The sequence below is a fragment of the Bombina bombina genome, chromosome 1 (genome assembly GCF_027579735.1).
Source record: "Bombina bombina isolate aBomBom1 chromosome 1, aBomBom1.pri, whole genome shotgun sequence".
Classification (NCBI taxonomy): Eukaryota; Metazoa; Chordata; class Amphibia; order Anura; family Bombinatoridae; genus Bombina; species Bombina bombina.
In genome coordinates, this window is record NC_069499.1 from 605,531,018 (window position 1) to 605,548,685 (window position 17,668).

At 44.9% G+C, this 17,668-nt stretch overlaps 1 protein-coding gene across 1 annotated transcript in view; it reads left to right on the forward strand.

The window, feature by feature from the left end:
- The window catches only part of NOX1 (NADPH oxidase 1), an 81,703-nt gene that overhangs the window by 37,540 nt on the left and 26,495 nt on the right, over positions 1-17,668 (forward strand). The window contains exons 9-10 of the mRNA XM_053698965.1: positions 11,418-11,653; positions 11,924-12,086. Coding sequence (XP_053554940.1) covers positions 11,418-11,653; positions 11,924-12,086 — 399 coding nt within the window. The remainder of the gene's footprint in view (positions 1-11,417; positions 11,654-11,923; positions 12,087-17,668) is intronic.

The window sequence follows — 17,668 nt, forward strand, 5'->3', positions numbered from 1 at the left end:
GCAGTAGCAGCAACTGGTATCAGGCTGTCATGTATGTATATTTTACACTTCAGTATTCTGGGGAATGGCACTTCACTGGAATTATACTGTATGCATAAAACTTTAGCCTAATTTGCAGGGACTAGCAACAGGCTTTTTAATAACACTCAATTTATTAATGTTAAACGTTTTTTGCTGGCATGTAAAATCGTTTAATTTTCTGAGGTACTGGGTGAAAAAATGTTTTGGGCACTATTTTTTTCCACTTGGCAGTCGTTTTATTTAATTTATGACAGTTTACTGATCTCTCTCACTGTTATGTGTGAGGGGGAGGGACCTTTTTTGGTGCTTTTGCTACGCATCAAAAAATTCAGTCAGAAGTTTATTGTCTTCCCTGCATGATCTGGTTCATCTCTACAGAACTCAGGGGTCTTCAAAACTTGTTTTGAGGGAGGTAATCACTCACAGCAGAGCTGTGAGATTGTAGTTGACTGTGATAAAAAAAAAACGTTTATTTTCTTTTTTTTTTTTTTTTTTCTGCTATCAGGGTTAGTTATCCTTTGCTAATGGGAGCAATCCTTTGCTAAAATTGTGTTTTTTACAAAGATTTGATGCTATAACTTTTCAGTTTATTAATTTTCAACTGTCATAACTTTTTCTGTGCTTCTTATAGGCACAGTACGTTTTCATATTATAGTAAATTACTTGAAAAGTATTTCCAAGTTGCTAGTTTATTTGCTAGTGTGTTAAACATGTCTGATTCAGAGGAAGATATCTGTGCTATATGTGCTAAAGCCAAAGTGGAGCCCAATAGAAATTTATGTACTAACTGTATTGATGCTACTTTAAATAAAAGTCAATCTGTACAAATTGAACATATTTCACCAAACAACGAGGGGAGAGTTATGCCGACTAACTCGCCTCACGTGTCAGTACCTGCATCTCCCGCTCGGGAGGTGCGTGATATTGTAGCGCCGAGTACATCTGGGCGGCCATTACAAATCACATTACAGGATATGGCTACTGTTATGACTGAAGTTTTGGCTAAATTACCAGAACTAAGAGGTAAGCGTGATCACTCTAGGGTGAGAACAGAGTGCGCTGATAATATTAGGGCCATGTCAGACACTGCGTCACAATTTGCAGAACATGAGGACGGAGAGCTTCATTCTGCGGGTGACGGTTCTGATCCAAACAAACTGGATTCAGATATTTCAAATTTTAAATTTAAGCTGGAAAACCTCCGTGTATTACTAGGGGAGGTGTTAGCGGCTCTGAATGATTGTAACACAGTTGCAATACCAGAGAAAATGTGTAGGTTGGATAAATATTTTGCGGGTACCGGCGAGTACTGACGTTTTTCCTATACCTAAGAGACTTACTGAAATTGTTACTAAGGAGTGGGATAGACCCGGTGTGCCGTTCTCACCCCCTCCGATATTTAGAAAGATGTTTCCAATAGACGCCACCACACGGGACTTATGGCAAACGGTCCCTAAGGTGGAGGGAGCAGTTTCTACTTTAGCTAAGCGTACCACTATCCCGGTGGAGGATAGCTGTGCCTTTTCAGATCCAATGGATAAAAAGTTAGAGGGTTACCTTAAGAAAATGTTTGTTCAACAAGGTTTTATATTGCAACCTCTTGCATGCATTGCGCCTGTCACGGCTGCAGCAGCATTTTGGTTTGAGTCTCTGGAAGAGACACTTGAATCAGCTCCATTAGATGAGATTACACACAAGCTTAAAGCCCTTAAGTTAGCTAACTCATTTATTTCAGATGCCGTAGTACATTTAACTAAACTTACGGCTAAGAATTCCGGATTCGCCATTCAGGCACGCAGAGCACTGTGGCTAAAATCCTGGTCAGCTGACGTTACTTCTAAATCTAAATTGCTTAATATACCTTTCAAAGGGCAGACCTTATTCGGGCCCGGGTTGAAAGAAATTATCGCTGACATTACAGGAGGTAAAGGCCATGCCCTGCCTCAAGACAGAGCCAAACCTAAGGCTAGACAGTCTAATTTTCGTTCCTTTCGTAATTTCAAAGCAGGAGCAGCATCAACTTCCTCTGCACCAAAACAGGAAGGAGCTGTTGCTCGCTACAGACAAGGCTGGAGACCTAACCAGTCCTGGAACAAGGGCAAGCAGGCCAGGAAACCTGCTGCTGCCCCTAAGACAGCATGAATCGAGGGCCCCCGATCCGGGAACGGATCTAGTGGGGGGCAGACTTTCTCTCTTCGCCCAGGCTTGGGCAAGAGATGTCCAGGATCCCTGGGCGTTAGAGATCATATCTCAGGGATACCTTCTAGACTTCAAATTCTCTCCCCCAAGAGGGAGATTTCATCTGTCAAGGTTGTCAACAAACCAAATAAAGAAAGAGGCGTTTCTACGCTGCGTACAAGATCTTTTATTAATGGGAGTGATCCATCCGGTTCCGCGGTCGGAACAAGGACAAGGGTTTTACTCAAATCTGTTTGTGGTTCCCAAAAAAGAGGGAACTTTCAGGCCAATCTTGGATTTAAAGATCCTAAACAAATTCCTAAGAGTTCCATCGTTCAAAATGGAAACTATTCGGACAATTTTACCCATGATCCAAAAGGGTCAGTACATGACCACAGTGGATTTAAAGGATGCTTACCTTCACATACCGATTCACAAAGATCATTACCGGTATCTAAGTTTTGCCTTTCTAGACAGGCATTACCAGTTTGTAGCTCTTCCATTCGGATTGGCTACGGCTCCGAGAATCTTCACAAAGGTTCTGGGTGCTCTTCTGGCGGTACTAAGACCGCGAGGAATTGCGGTAGCTCCGTACCTAGACGACATTCTGATACAAGCTTCAAGGTTTCAAACTGCCAAGTCTCATACAGAGTTAGTACTGGCATTTCTAAGGTCGCATGGATGGAAGGTGAACGAAAAGAAGAGTTCTCTCTTTCCACTCACAAGAGTTCCCTTCTTGGGGACTCTTATAGATTCTGTAGAAATGAAGATTTACCTGACAGAAGACAGGTTAACAAAGCTTCAAAATGCATGCTGTGTCCTTCATTCCATTCAACACCCGTCAGTAGCTCAATGCATGGAGGTGATCGGCTTAATGGTAGCAGCAATGGACATAGTACCCTTTGCACGTCTACATCTCAGACCGCTGCAATTGTGCATGCTAAGTCAGTGGAATGGGGATTACTCAGACTTGTCCCCTACTCTGAATCTGGATCAAGAGACCAGAAATTCTCTTCTATGGTGGCTTTCTCGGCCACATCTGTCCTGGGGGATGCCATTCAGCAGGCCGGACTGGACAATTGTAACAACAGACGCCAGCCTACTAGGTTGGGGCGCTGTCTGGAATTCTCTGAAGGCTCAGGGACAATGGAATCAGGAGGAGAGTCTCCTACCAATAAACATTCTGGAATTGAGAGCAGTTCTCAATGCCCTTCTGGCTTGGCCCCAGTTAACAACTCAGGGGTTCATCAGGTTTCAGTCGGACAACATCACGACTGTAGCTTACATCAACCATCAGGGAGGGACAAGAAGCTCCCTAGCAATGATGGAAGTATCAAAGATAATTCGCTGGGCAGAGTCTCACTCTTGCCACCTGTCAGCAATCCACATCCCGGGAGTGGAGAACTGGGAGGCGGATTTCTTAAGTCGTCAGACTTTTCATCCGGGGGAGTGGGAACTTCATCCGGAGGTCTTTGCCCAAATACTTCGACGTTGGGGCAAACCAGAGATAGATCTCATGGCGTCTCTACAGAACGCCAAGCTTCCTCGTTACGGGTCCAGATCCAGGGATCCGGGAGCGGTTCTGATAGATGCTTTGACAGCACCTTGGACCTTCGGGATGGCTTATGTGTTTCCACCCTTCCCGATGCTTCCTCGATTGATTGCCAGAATCAAACAGGAGAGAGCATCAGTGATTCTAATAACGCCTGCATGGCCACGCAGGACTTGGTATGCAGATCTAGTGGACATGCCATCCTGTCCACCTTGGTCGCTACCTCTGAAACAGGACCTTCTGATCCAGGGTCCCTTCAAACATCAAAATCTAATTTCTCTGAAGCTGACTGCTTGGAAATTGAACGCTTGATTTTATCAAAACGTGGTTTTTCTGAGTCAGTTATTGATACCTTAATACAGGCTAGGAAGCCTGTTACCAGAAAGATTTACCATAAGATATGGCGCAAATACTTATATTGGTGCGAATGCAAGAGTTACTCATGGAGTAAGGTTAGGATTCCGAGGATATTGTCTTTTCTACAAGAAGGTTTAGAAAAGGGTTTATCCGCTAGTTCCTTAAAGGGACAGATTTCAGCTCTGTCCATTCTTTTACACAAACGTCTGTCAGAAGTTCCGGACGTTCAAGCTTTTTGTCAGGCTTTAGCTAGGATCAAGCCTGTGTTTAAAACTGTTGCTCCACCATGGAGTTTGAACTTAGTTCTTAATGTTTTACAGGGGGTTCCGTTTGAACCCCTGCATTCCATTGATATCAAGTTGTTATCTTGGAAATTTCTGTTTTTAATGGCGATTTCCTCGGCTCGAAGAGTCTCTGAGTTATCTGCCTTACATTGTGATTCTCCTTATCTGATTTTTCATTCAGACAAGGTAGTTCTGCGTACTAAACCTGGGTTCCTACCTAAGGTGGCCACTAACAGGAATATCAATCAAGAGATTGTGGTTACATCTTTGTGTCCTAATCCTTCTTCGAAAAAGGAACGTCTGCTACACAATCTAGATGTAGTCCGTGCCCTGAAATTTTATCTACAGGCAACTAAGGATTTTCGACAAACGTCTTCCCTGTTTGTTGTTTATTCTGGTCAGAGGAGAGGTCAAAAAGCTTCGGCTACCTCTCTCTCCTTTTGGCTTCGTAGCATAATACGGTTAGCCTATGAGACTGCTGGACAGCAGCCTCCTGAAAGAATTACAGCACATTCTACTAGAGCTGTGGCTTCCACTTGGGCCTTTAAGAATGAGGCTTCTGTTGAACAGATTTGCAAGGCTGCAACTTGGTCTTCTCTTCATACTTTTTCCAAATTTTACAAATTTGACACTTTTGCTTCTTCGGAGGCTGTTTTTGGGAGAAAGGTTCTTCAGGCAGTGGTTCCTTCCGTATAAAGAGCCTGCCTGTCCCTCCCGTCATCCGTGTACTTTAGCTTTGGTATTGGTATCCCATAAGTAATGGATGATCCGTGGACTGGATACACTTAACAAGAGAAAACATAATTTATGCTTACCTGATAAATTTATTTCTCTTGTAGTGTATCCAGTCCACGGCCCGCCCTGTCACTTTAAGGCAGGTAATTTTTCCATTAAACTACAGTCACCACTGTACCCTATGGTTTTCCTTTCTCTGCATGTTTTCGGTCGAATGACTGGTAATGGCAGTTAGGGGAGGAGCTATATAGCAGCTCTGCTGGGTGAATCCTCTTGCACTTCCTGTTGGGGAGGAGTTAATATCCCATAAGTAATGGATGATCCGTGGACTGGATACACTACAAGAGAAATAAATTTATCAGGTAAGCATAAATTATGTTTTCTTACTTACACACAATTACTTCTCCTTTGGCGGCAATTTTTATCTCCAAAAGAGAGGAACAGCGATGGGGGCAACCTTTGCCCCGGCGTTTGCCAACTTATACATGGGGTGGTGGGAACTATCCCATGTATATGGAGAGAATTGCCGACATGGGGGAAGGATTGTGATGTATAAGAGATACATAGACGATCTTCTCATCATTTGGGAAGGGACAGAACAGGAAGGTCAGAACTTTGTAGAGGATATAAATGCTAATGATATAGGTCTAAAATTTACGAGTACTTATGAGAAGCACAGTATTGTATTCTTGGATTTAATCTTACTTAATACAGATAATAAAGTAATAACCAAACTACATCGCAAATCTATATCAGGAAATAGCATTTTGCATGCAAAAAGCATGCATCCTAGACATACTAGATTTGGTATTTTGAAGGGTGAATTTATTCGCCTAAGACGGAACTGTTCCACATTAGAAGAGTATCAAAAGTCAGCGGTAGAATTTATAGATAGATTCTTGAAGAGAGGCTTTCCATATTATCTGATAAACAAAGCTTACAATATAGTGGCTAGTATGGATAGGCAATCTATGCTATATACTGGTAAGAGTAGGAAGAAGAAACAAGGTTTAAACAAACATCCTGTTTTTGTGACTAATTATAGCAATCAATTTGAACAAATTGCCAAAATTATAAATGATTGCTTGCCGATTTTAAAAGGAGATGAGGATCTTTATGAGATAGTCAAGACAGGATGTAAATGTGTATCTAGGAAGAACATGACCATAGGCAATATGCTGGCCCCAAGTGAGGTTAAAACATCTATGGATAGAAGTCAGAGTTGGCTTGAATGCAAAGGGCATTATAAATGTGGTGCCACTAGATGTAAGGCATGTACATTTACATTACCTGGAAAAACTTTTCAGTCTGTTAATACACAGAAAGGTTTCATGATGGATGCATGTACAAATTGTTGAAGCACCAATGTTGTGTATCTGGTAACATGCCAACCTTGTGAGAAACAATATGTGGGCCTAACGTCCAGGGAAGTGAGAGAAAGGATTAAGGAACACATTAATGATGTTAAATCAGAGGAACCAGACTCACAAGTTGCTAGGCACTATAAATTTTGTCATAATGGAAATGTCGATTCACTCAAATGGCAGGTTATAGAGAGGGTAAGAACCCCAAAAAGAGGGGGTGATGAGGACATGATGCTTCGCACACGCAAAGCATTTTTTTTTTTAAACTTTTATTTATGACCAATATTGGGTACAATGATACAAAGGATGTCATTATTCCACCTCGCAGGGTGCGTTACAAGATAGTAATTTCAGTACATTAGATTACATCAACCTTATGCATAACTTGGTATTTTCAATAGATCTACAAATGTTTTATTAGATATGTACCTGCACCACAACATTGGGGTTTTATTAATATTAACTCTAACTTAAAGTACAAACACACACACGCCAAACAAACAACCAAACCCAATCAAACTAGCAGAAGATAAGCATTCCCCTCTGCTGAGATGCTGCAAAACTCAGCATGAGTAAAAGACTGTACAGTGCTCTAATCTTTGATAATAACGTTATTTCTATAGGCATGGGATAGTACTAAGCAGAGTCCATATGCACCTGAGCTACTTACAATGTTGATGGGTTTTATATTGTCTCCAGTGTCTAAGACATATATAGTTGTGATGTTTAGTAGGGAGTATTGTCAGGCGTTGATAAACAAATAGTAAGTTTATATATTTAAGAGATCAGCGTATGCAGCAGTCTTCGATATCCTAGTACATCCAAGTTAGTATGCAGATGAGTATGAAGCAGAATAAATGGCGTAAAAAATAAAAGAGAAAATAAAACTGCACAAAGAGCACATCCTCACTAATTGGGTGGTGGGGGAGAGAAAGTATAAATATAAACAAAAGAAAATTAGATAAACAACTTATCGTAACATTAACACACACACACACACACAGCTTCACCAACTAAACACGCATACCAAGCAGGTAGGCACAGACTAACCAGTCTTATTAACAATAATATTGTGAGGTTTAGCATGAGTGGCTATCTGATCCAGCATTGCCCATATCTGTGTTCACAAAAGCTTTCCTAAGGATGAAGGCTAACAGGGTGGGGTGCTGGATAGCTTTCCTATGCAACTGAGCCACATAAGATAATGATGGGATCTATATTAGTATAATACTAGAGCTAATATGGAAGCATACAAAGTAACTAACATGTTCAAAATTAATATGTTTCTTGATCAGGATGGAAGAGACATTGGGACTTAAATTGATAGTCACTTTTCAGGAGCAGAGTTTTTGCAAATATATATCTGTATATAAGAAGCAGAGATATCCGAATTGTGGAAACTTAAATACATGATACAAAGCCACAACACCCACAGGATTGTGGGAGAGATGTCAGAAAGTAAAGCCTGGTGTTAGTAATGAGAGGTAGCTCTAGTTCCAATGCGCAGACATATGCAGTGTTTTCTAAGAAGCATTCTCAGGCTTAGCTGAATAGATAGTGTGTTCATATTTTCAAAAAACAAGCTGCTTATGTGACAGGCTTTAACTCCTTAGGTTACCTAAAATATCACCTGGATAGATGCCAAGTATAAAATGTCAGGTTATAATCCTCTCACTACCGTACCTGCAGTATCCCCCAGAAGGGTAAAAGAACATTTAACAATAAGGCTATTAAAATTAAATAGAACATTAACACACACACACTTAACATAGCCAGGCTGAAAGACAGGTCATAGGAGCTGTTGGTCAACAGTTTAACATAGTTTGTGGAGTGGAGCGACTATGTGTAAGCATTGAAAATTGCTGAGTATATTACAATGATATAGAGGCTAGATAAAGCTTCTAAGGTTGTTTTGGAACACAGTCATCTAGAACAGATAGCTGTAGGCAGAAGAGCAAATTACCCAACTCCAGCCCGAGCTGAAGCCTGACATCTCTGTCTCTGAGGGGAGCAGCTTTTTTGCGGAGGAAAGAGGGGCTGCTTCACATCGACAGTGGAGGCCAGCAGCTCATTTAAAAGGCAACTGCCCCATCTCGAGATCTTCCTTGAAGTGAGCAGGGAGGTAAAACTTTGCGGTGAGTCAAATGCAGATGCGGCTTGTCTGTGGTACTGTGCAGCCATGTTCCGGCTGTCGCCATCTTTTCCGTGTAAATGTGATTGTTCGTCTTGAGTATAGGGAATCCCACAAGATGTAGTACCTGTTATTTCAGATGCAAACTGTAGCTGGGTTTGGTAGAATCTGATCTCTAACGGTTGGTAGGAAGAACAATTGCTGAAGTCGCACTGCAGCTCAGAATCAAACCATGCAGTGTACATCTCCCCCACCTCAAATACCGGGGGTTCCGCTTCCCTGTTAATCTTGAGTGAGTGAGGTACGCCTGTTGACAGTAGCGGTTGTTCCTTCGATCCCTCATTGTGTCTCAAATAAGCCTCAGAAGTGTTACAGGCATGATTACCAAAGGATTCCATGGGGAGGCGGCGCCATTTTGGACCCGCATGCAGGAGATCCATGACCCGAGTTTCTGTCAGTAAGATTTGCAGAGTAGTTTCCAGCTTATTGAATACAGGTAGAAGCAAGCCCTGTATGGCAGCTAAGATGTCTTTATTTTGAGAATCTGTTGCAGCAAAGTGGATTCCCATGCTTGTTCCTTTTCTTTCTGCTGTGTTATACACAATGCGTAGCACAGCTTTCCCCTCTTCAATGCTTTCCTGTCGTTCCGGGGGCCAAGAGTTGTAATGCTTGATCCTTATAGATGCCCGAACAGCTGAGACTGTTAAGGGCTAGCAGGATGGCAGAGATTTACTCCTAGAATAGGAAGAAATAACTTGGTCTCAAGCAGAGCAATTCCTACTTGCGACCATCTTGCTAAGCCTCCCACCGGAAGTCACACGCAAAGCATTTTGGATCTTTAAGCTTAAGACCCGCATGCCACAAGGACTTAACATTCAAAATGATTTAATTAATTGTTGGCGTTGAGATCTAGTTGATTCATATACCTGTTCGGTATTTAAAAATAGCTTTGATTCGAGACTAGACATATTAAGGCTACACATAAGTATATAATACAGCTTATCTGACATTAGGGGTATTACTGTATAAGGTAGTATTTTTGATTATATAAAATCATTACACATTGGGGCTATTACTATAGCCTATGTTTTGTCTCCCCTAAGTTAGACAGTATTTAACTTAGCACTGTGCCAATTTAATAGACAGTTTATTTCATGCCTCTCTTGTTTACCCATGCATATCTAGTTGATATATCAGAGTTGTAGTAACAACTTAGGATCAGTATTATTTACTTTGTATCCATACCATGGGCATTTTCATATTATATATTATGATTGGTTAATTATACTGTTACATAGTATTACAAGATGCATAAAGGCATTAATGAATTTTCTTATTAATTCAAAATAATTGTGTCTACAATATATGTCTTGTTATCAATGCATCCTTCTGTTTTTTACACTTTCTTTCTTTTCTTTTCTTTTTCTTTTTTGGTGTGGTAGGGGTTAACTAATTGATTGCTGCATATGATGTCAGAGTGAATTTGTAATTTAAGGGGCCTGTGAGCTTTGAGCGGCACAGTCTATGAGTAAGGCAGGAGCCGAAACATGTAAGATTGCTGCTGCTCAAGCTAATTCTGACCCATACTGCTTGCTATTTCTGCATTTTATTTACCTTCTTTTTGGCAATAAACGTTAAGTTTTAATTTTTTCTGCTTGCCCAGCCTCGCCTTCTTTTGTTTTTCTATTTATTATAGGGTTAGTGAGGCGGATTAGGGGTTAATAACTTTATTATAGTAGCGGTGCGGTCCGCTCGGCAGATTAGGGGTTAATTATTGTAGGTAGCTGGCGGCGACGTTGTGGGGGCCAGATTAGGGGTTAATAAATATAATACAGGGGTCGGCGGTGTTAGGGGCAGCAGATTAGGGGTACATAAGTATAACGTAGGTGGCGGTCGGCAGATTAGGGGTTAAAAAAAATGATTCGAGTGTCGGCGATGTGGGGGGACCTCGGTTTAGGGGTACATAGGTAGTTTATGGGTGTTAGTGTACTTTAGAGTACAGTAGTTAAGAGCTTTATAAACCGGCGTTAGCCCAGAAAGCTCTTAACTACTGACTTTTTTCCTGCGGCTGGAGTTTTGTCGTTAGATGTCTAACGCTCACTTCAGAAACGACTCTAAATACCGGAGTTAGAAAGATCCCATTGAAAAGATAGGATACGCAATTGACGTAAGGGGATCTGCGGTATGGAAAAGTCGCGGATGAAAAGTGAGCTTTAGACCCTATTTTGAGTGACTCCAAATACCGGCGGTAGCCTAAAACCAGCGTTAGGAGCCTCTAACGCTGGTTTTCACGGCTAACGCCAAACTCCAAATCTAGGTCTGTGTTACAAGGATAGTAGCAAAATATGTAGCAGACTGTCACATGACCAGAACCCCCAATCAGATTAAATGAACTGTTATCATATGTACCCACTATACTAATACTTTATAAATTGTCATTGATCTGTTTTATTGTAACATTTTACTTTGGCAACACATGTAATAATGTCATGCTAATAAAGTATTTTTGACTTGACTTGATAGTATCAAAATATGTAGCAGACTGTCACATGACCAGAATTCCCAATCAGATTAAATTAACTGTTATCATATTTACCCACTATACTCCTACGTTATTAATTGTTATTGGTCCGTTTTATTGTAACATATTACTTTGGCAACACATGTAATAATGTCATGCTAATAAAGTATTCTTGGCTTGACTTTACACAATTACACAAATTGGGAAGGGAGACAGAGTTTGAGTGACAATGTAACAAACCATGTTTGTGATTTTTTTTAATTTTTATTATCAGGCTGTCAGCCATCCCTCCAAGGTCCTGGAAATCCAGATGCAGAAGCGTGGCTTCCGGATGGAAGTGGGGCAATACATTTTTATTAACTGCCCCTCAATTTCAGCACTGGAGTGGCATCCATTTACAATGACCTCAGCCCCAGAGGAAGATTTCTTCTCTGTACACATTCGATCTGCTGGAGACTGGACTGAGAAACTGATTGACTTGTTTCAGCAACAGGCAGACAACCCTCCAAAGTAAGAAGCTACCCAGGGGTACTGAGATAGTTCTTAGAGGCCACAGCAAGATTACTGGAGTTTATAGTGACTAATAGGGTTCAGCTGGTTGGAAAATACAGATCCAGCCATTCTTAGGCAATACAGCTACACTGTACTCTGTAGATATATTGTGAAAAAGAAATATACAAACCAAATTACGACAAGTCGTTGGAGACATTTCTCACCTGGTCTGAAGTAAACAAAATATGGGGAAGATCCAAGTATGACCTCTGTAACTCTCCTTTCTAGGTTGTCAGTGGATGGGCCCTTCGGTACAGCCAGTGAGGATGTCTTTCAGTATGAAGTCAGTATGCTGGTCGGTGCAGGCATTGGGGTCACACCATTTGCTTCCATCTTAAAATCATTATGGTACAAATTCCAAAATGAGGATCAGAGGCTGAAAACTAAGAAGGTACTTAAAGGGACCACAGTTTGTATCCCAAACACATAAATTCTGCTGTATGATAAGACCCAGAAGGCCCTTAGAGTCTGTTCATATTTTGTATGAAACTCATTTTCAATTTAGCATATTTTTGTATTTCCTCCTTACAGTATTTTAATCACCACCTTTTTTGGAAGCAGCTACAAAAATTACACTTGAAACAGCCCCACTCCAGCTGTTCATAACCTCTTGTTTGAGTGTTGCTGCTTTCAGACCCAGTTTTATTAAACTCCTTTATACTCTTTAAGGTCTCTATGATTTCACCTCTCTCCCTTCTCTCCTCTACATCATTGTCTCCCATATTTATTAGGCCGTGCAAAATTATAATAGCCTCCTTTGAACAGATTTTAGTTAATTTATAATGAAAAGAATATCCACAAAAGTTCAGGAGATGTAAAAATAAAAATAAACCTTTATTAAACATTTGTAGAAAAATCAAGTTATAGGGGCTAACAGTAAGTTCCATGCTACACACATCCTATGCATTTCATACCTTCACATAGGGGAGAGCTGGTGTGAGCTGGATGATGTAGACAGTAGACAACATGGTGATATGCCAACAGAGCACCAGGTACTGTACTAGCATAGACAGGAGAGCATGGTGCTGTACTAGCATAGTCAGGAGAGCAGGGTGCTGTACTAGCATAGACAGGAGAGCAGGGTGCTGTACTAGCATAGACAGGAGAGCATGGGTGCTGTGCTAGCATAGACAGGAGAGCAGGGTGCTGTACTAGCATAGACAGGAGAGCAGGGTGCTGTACTAGCATAGACAGGAGAGCACGAGTGCTGTGCTAGCATAGACAGGAGAGCAGGGTGCTGTACTAGCATAGACAGGAGAGCAGGGTGCTGTACTAGCATAGACAGGAGAGCACGGGTGCTGTGCTAGCATAGACAGGAGAGCAGGGTGCTGTACTAGCATAGACAGGAGAGCAGGGTGCTGTGCTAGCATAGAGAGGAGAGCAGGGTGCTGTACTAGCATAGAGAGGAGAGCAGGGTGCTGTACTAGCAGTGAGAGGAGAGCAAGGTGCTGTGCTAGCAGTGAGGGGAGAGCAGGGTGCTGTACTAGCATAGAGAGGAGAGCAGGGTGCTGTACTAGCAGAGAGAGGAGAGCAGGGTACTGTACTAGCATAGAGGCGAGAGCAGGGTGCTGTACTAGCATAGAGAGGAGAGCAGGGTGCTGAACTAGCATAGAGAGGAGAGCAGGGTGCTGTACTAGCAGAGAGAGGAGAGCAGGGTGCTGTACTAGCATAGAGGGGAGAGCAGGGTGCTGTACTAGCAGTGAGAGGAGAGCAGGGTGCTGTACTAGCAGTGAGAGGAGAGCAGGGTGTTGTACTAGCATATAGAGGAGAGCAGGGTGCTGAGCTAGAGGAGAGCAGGGTGCTGTACTAGCAGAGAGAGGAGAGCAGGGTGCTGTGCTAGAGGAGAGCAGGGTGCTGTGCTAGCATAGGGAGGAGAGCAGGGTGCTGTACTAGCAGTGAAAGGAGAGCAGGGTGCTGTACTAGCAGTGAGAGGAGAGCAGGGTGTTGTACTAGCATAGATAAGAGAGCAGGGTGCTGTGCTAGAGGAGACCAGGGTGTTGTACTAGCATAGAGAGGAGAGCAGGGTGCTGTGCTAGCATAGAGAGGAGAGCAGGGTGCTGTGCTAGCAGTGAGAGGAGAGCAGGGTGCTGTACTAGCATAGAGAGGAGAGCAGGGTGCTGTACTAGCATAGAGAGGAGTGCAGGGTGCTGTACTAGCATAGAGAGGAGTGCAGGAAGTTGTGCTAGCAGAGAGAGGAGAGCAGGGTGCTGTACTAGCATAGAGAGGAGAGCAGGGTGCTGTGCTAGCATAGAGAGGAGAGCAGGGTGCTGTACTAGCATAGAGAGGAGAGCAGGGTGCTGTACTAGCATAGAGAGGAGAGCAGGGTGCTGTACTAGCAGTGAGAGGAGAGCAGGGTGCTGTACTAGCATAGAGAGGAGAGCAGGGTGCTGTACTAGCAGTGAAAGGAGAGTAGGGTGCTGTACTAGCAGAGAGAGGAGAGCAGGGTGCTGTACTAGCAGTGAGAGGAGAGCAAGGTGCTGTGCTAGCAGTGAGGGGAGAGCAGGGTGCTGTACTAGCATAGAGAGGAGAGCAGGGTGCTGTACTAGCAGAGAGAGGAGAGCAGGGTGCTGTACTAGCAGAGAGAGGAGAGCAGGGTGCTGTACTAGCATATAGGCGAGAGCAGGGTCCTGTACTAGCAGTGAGAGGAGAGCAGGGTGCTGTACTAGCAGTGAGAGGAGAGCAGGGTGTTGTACTAGCATAGAGAGGAGAGCAGGGTGCTGAGCTAGAGGAGAGCAGGGTGCTGTACTAGCAGATAGAGGAGAGCAGGGTGCTGTGCTAGAGGAGAGCAGGGTGCTGTGCTAGCATAGGGAGGAGAGCAGGGTGCTGTACTAGCAGTGAAAGGAGAGCAGGGTGCTGTACTAGCAGTGAGAGGAGAGCAGGGTGTTGTACTAGCATAGAGAAGAGAGCAGGGTGCTGTACTAGCATAGAGAGGAGAGCAGGGTGCTGTGCTAGCATAGAGAGGAGAGCAGGGTGCTGTGCTAGCAGTGAGAGGAGAGCAGGGTGCTGTACTAGCATAGAGAGGAGAGCAGGGTGCTGTACTAGCATAGAGAGGAGAGCAGGGTGCTGTACTAGCAGTGAGAGGAGAGCAGGAAGCTGTGCTAGCAGAGAGAGGAGAGCAGGGTGCTGTACTAGCATAGAGAGGAGAGCAGGGTGCTGTACTAGCATAGAGAGGAAAGCAGGGTGCTGTACTAGCATAGAGAGGAGAGCAGGGTGCTGTACTAGCAGAGAAAGGAGAGCAGGGTGCAGTACTAGCAGAGAGAGGAGAGCAGGGTGCTGTACTAGCAGTGAGAAGAGAGCAGGGTGCTGTGCTAGCATAGAGAGGAGAGCGGGGTGCTGTACTAGCAGTGAGAGGAGAGCAGGGTGCTGTACTAGCATAGAGAGGAGAGCAGGGTGCTGTACTAGCATAGAGAGGAGAGCAGGGTGCTGTACTAGCATAGAGAGGAGAGCAGGGTGCTGTACTAGCAGAGAAAGGAGAGCAGGGTGCTGTACTAGCAGAGAGAGGAGAGCAGGGTGCTGTACTAGCAGTGAGAAGAGAGCAGGGTGCTGTGCTAGCATAGAGAGGAGAGCGGGGTGCTGTACTAGCAGTGAGAGGAGAGCAGGGTGCTGTACTAGCAGAGAGAGGAGAGCAGGGTGCTGTGCTAGCATAGAGAGGAGAGCAGGGTGCTGTACTAGCAGTGAGAGGAGAGCAGGATGCTGTACTAGCATAGAGAGGAGAGCAGGGTGCTGTACTAGCAGTGAGAGGAGAGCAGGGTGCTGTACTAGCAGTGAGAGGAGAGCAGGATGCTGTGCTAGCAGAGAGAGGAGAGCAGGGTGCTGTACTAGCATAGAGAAGAGAGCAGGGTGCTGTACTAGCATAGAGAGGAGAGCAGGGTGCTGTACTAGCATAGAGAGGAGAGCAGGATGCTGTGCTAGCATAGATAGGAGAGCAGGGTGCTGTACTAGCATAGAGAGGAGAGCAGGGTGCTGTACTAGCATAGAGAGGAGAGCAGGGTGCTGTACTAGCATAGAGAGGAGAGCAGGGTGCCTTAGTAGCAGTGAGAGGAGAGTAGGGTGCTGTACTAGCAGTGAGAGGAGAGCAGGATGCTGTGCTAGCAGAGAGAGGAGAGCAGGGTGCTGTGCTAGCATAGAGAGGAGAGCAGGGTGCTGTACTAGCAGTGAGAGGAGAGCAGGGTGCTGTACTAGCAGAGAGAGGAGAGCAGGGTGCTGTGCTAGCATAGAGAGGAGAGCAGGGTGCTGTACTAGCAGTGAGAGGAGAGCAGGATGCTGTACTAGCATAGAGAGGAGAGCAGGGTGCTGTACTAGCAGTGAGAGGAGAGCAGGGTGCTGTACTAGCAGTGAGAGGAGAGCAGGATGCTGTGCTAGCAGAGAGAGGAGAGCAGGGTGCTGTACTAGCATAGAGAAGAGAGCAGGGTGCTGTACTAGCATAGAGAGGAGAGCAGGGTGCTGTACTAGCATAGAGAGGAGAGCAGGATGCTGTGCTAGCATAGATAGGAGAGCAGGGTGCTGTGCTAGCAGAGAGAGGAGAGCAGGGTGCTGTCCTAGCATAGAGAGGAGAGCAGGGTGCTGTGCTAGCATAGACATGAGAGCAGGGTGCTGTGCTAGCATAGAGAGGAAAGCAGGGTACTGTGCTAGCAGAGAGAAGAGAGCAGGGTGCTGTACTAGCATAGAGAGGAGAGCAGGGTGCTGTACTAGCATAGAGAGGAGAGCAGGGTGCTGTACTAGCAGAGAGAGGAGGGCAGGGTGCTGTACTAGCATAGACAGGAGAGCAGGGTGCTGTGCTAGCATAGACAGGAGAGCAGGGTGCTGTGCTAGCATAAAGAGGAGAGCAGGGTACTGTGCTAGCAGAGAGAAGAGAGCAGGGTGCTGTACTAGCATAGAGAGGAGAGCAGGGTGCTGTGCTAGTAGTGAGGGGAGATCAGGGTGCTGTGCTAGCATATAGAGAAGAGCAGGGTGCTGTGCTAGCATATAGAGGAGAGCAGGGTGCTGTGCTAGCAGTGAGGGGAGAGCAGGGTGCTGTGCTGGCAGAGAGAGGAGAGCAGGGTACTGTACTAGCAGTGAGAGGAGAGCAGGGTGCTGTGCTGGCAGAGAGAGGAGAGCAGGGTGCTGTACTAGCAGTGAGAGGAGAGCAGGGTGCTGTACTAGCAGTGAGAGGAGAGCAGGGTGCTGTACTAGCATAGAGAGGAGAGCAGGGTGCTGTACTAGCAGTGAGAGGAGAGCAGGGTGCTGTACTAGCATTGAGAGGAGAGCAGGGTGCTGTACTAGCAGTAAGAGGAGAGCAGGGTGCTGTACTAGCATAGAGTGGAGAGCAGGGTGCTGTACTAGCATAGAGAGGAGAGCAGGGTGCTGTACTAGCATAGAGAGGAAAGTAGGGTGCTGTACTAGCATAGAGAGGAGAGCAGGGTGCTGTGCTAGCATAGACAGGAGAGCAGGGTGCTGTGCTAGCATAGAGAGGAAAGCAGGGTACTGTGCTAGCAGAGAGAGGAGAGCAGGGTGCTGTACTAGCATAGAGAGGAGAGCAGGGTGCTGTGCTAGCAGTGAGGGGAGAGCAGGGTGCTGTGCTAGCAGTGAGGGGAGAGCAGGGTGCTGTGCTAACATATAGAGGAGAGCAGGGTGCTGTGCTAGCAGTGAGGGGAGAGCAGGGTGCTGTACTAGCAGTGAGAGGAGAGCAGGGTGCTGTACTAGCAGTGAGAGGAGAGCAAGGTGCTGTACTAGCAGTGAGAGGAGAGCAGGGTGCTGTACTAGCATAGAGAGGAGAGCAGGGTGCTGTACTAGCAGTGAGAGGAGAACAGGGTGCTGTACTAGCATAGAGAGGAGAGCAGGGTGCTGTACTATCAGAGAGAGGAGAGCAGGGTGCTGTAGTAGCATAGAGAGGAGAGCAGGGTGCTGTACTAGCATAGAGAGGAGAGCAGGGTGCTGTACTAGCAGAGAGAGGAGAGCAGGGTGCTGTACTAGCATAGAGAGTAGAGCAGGGTG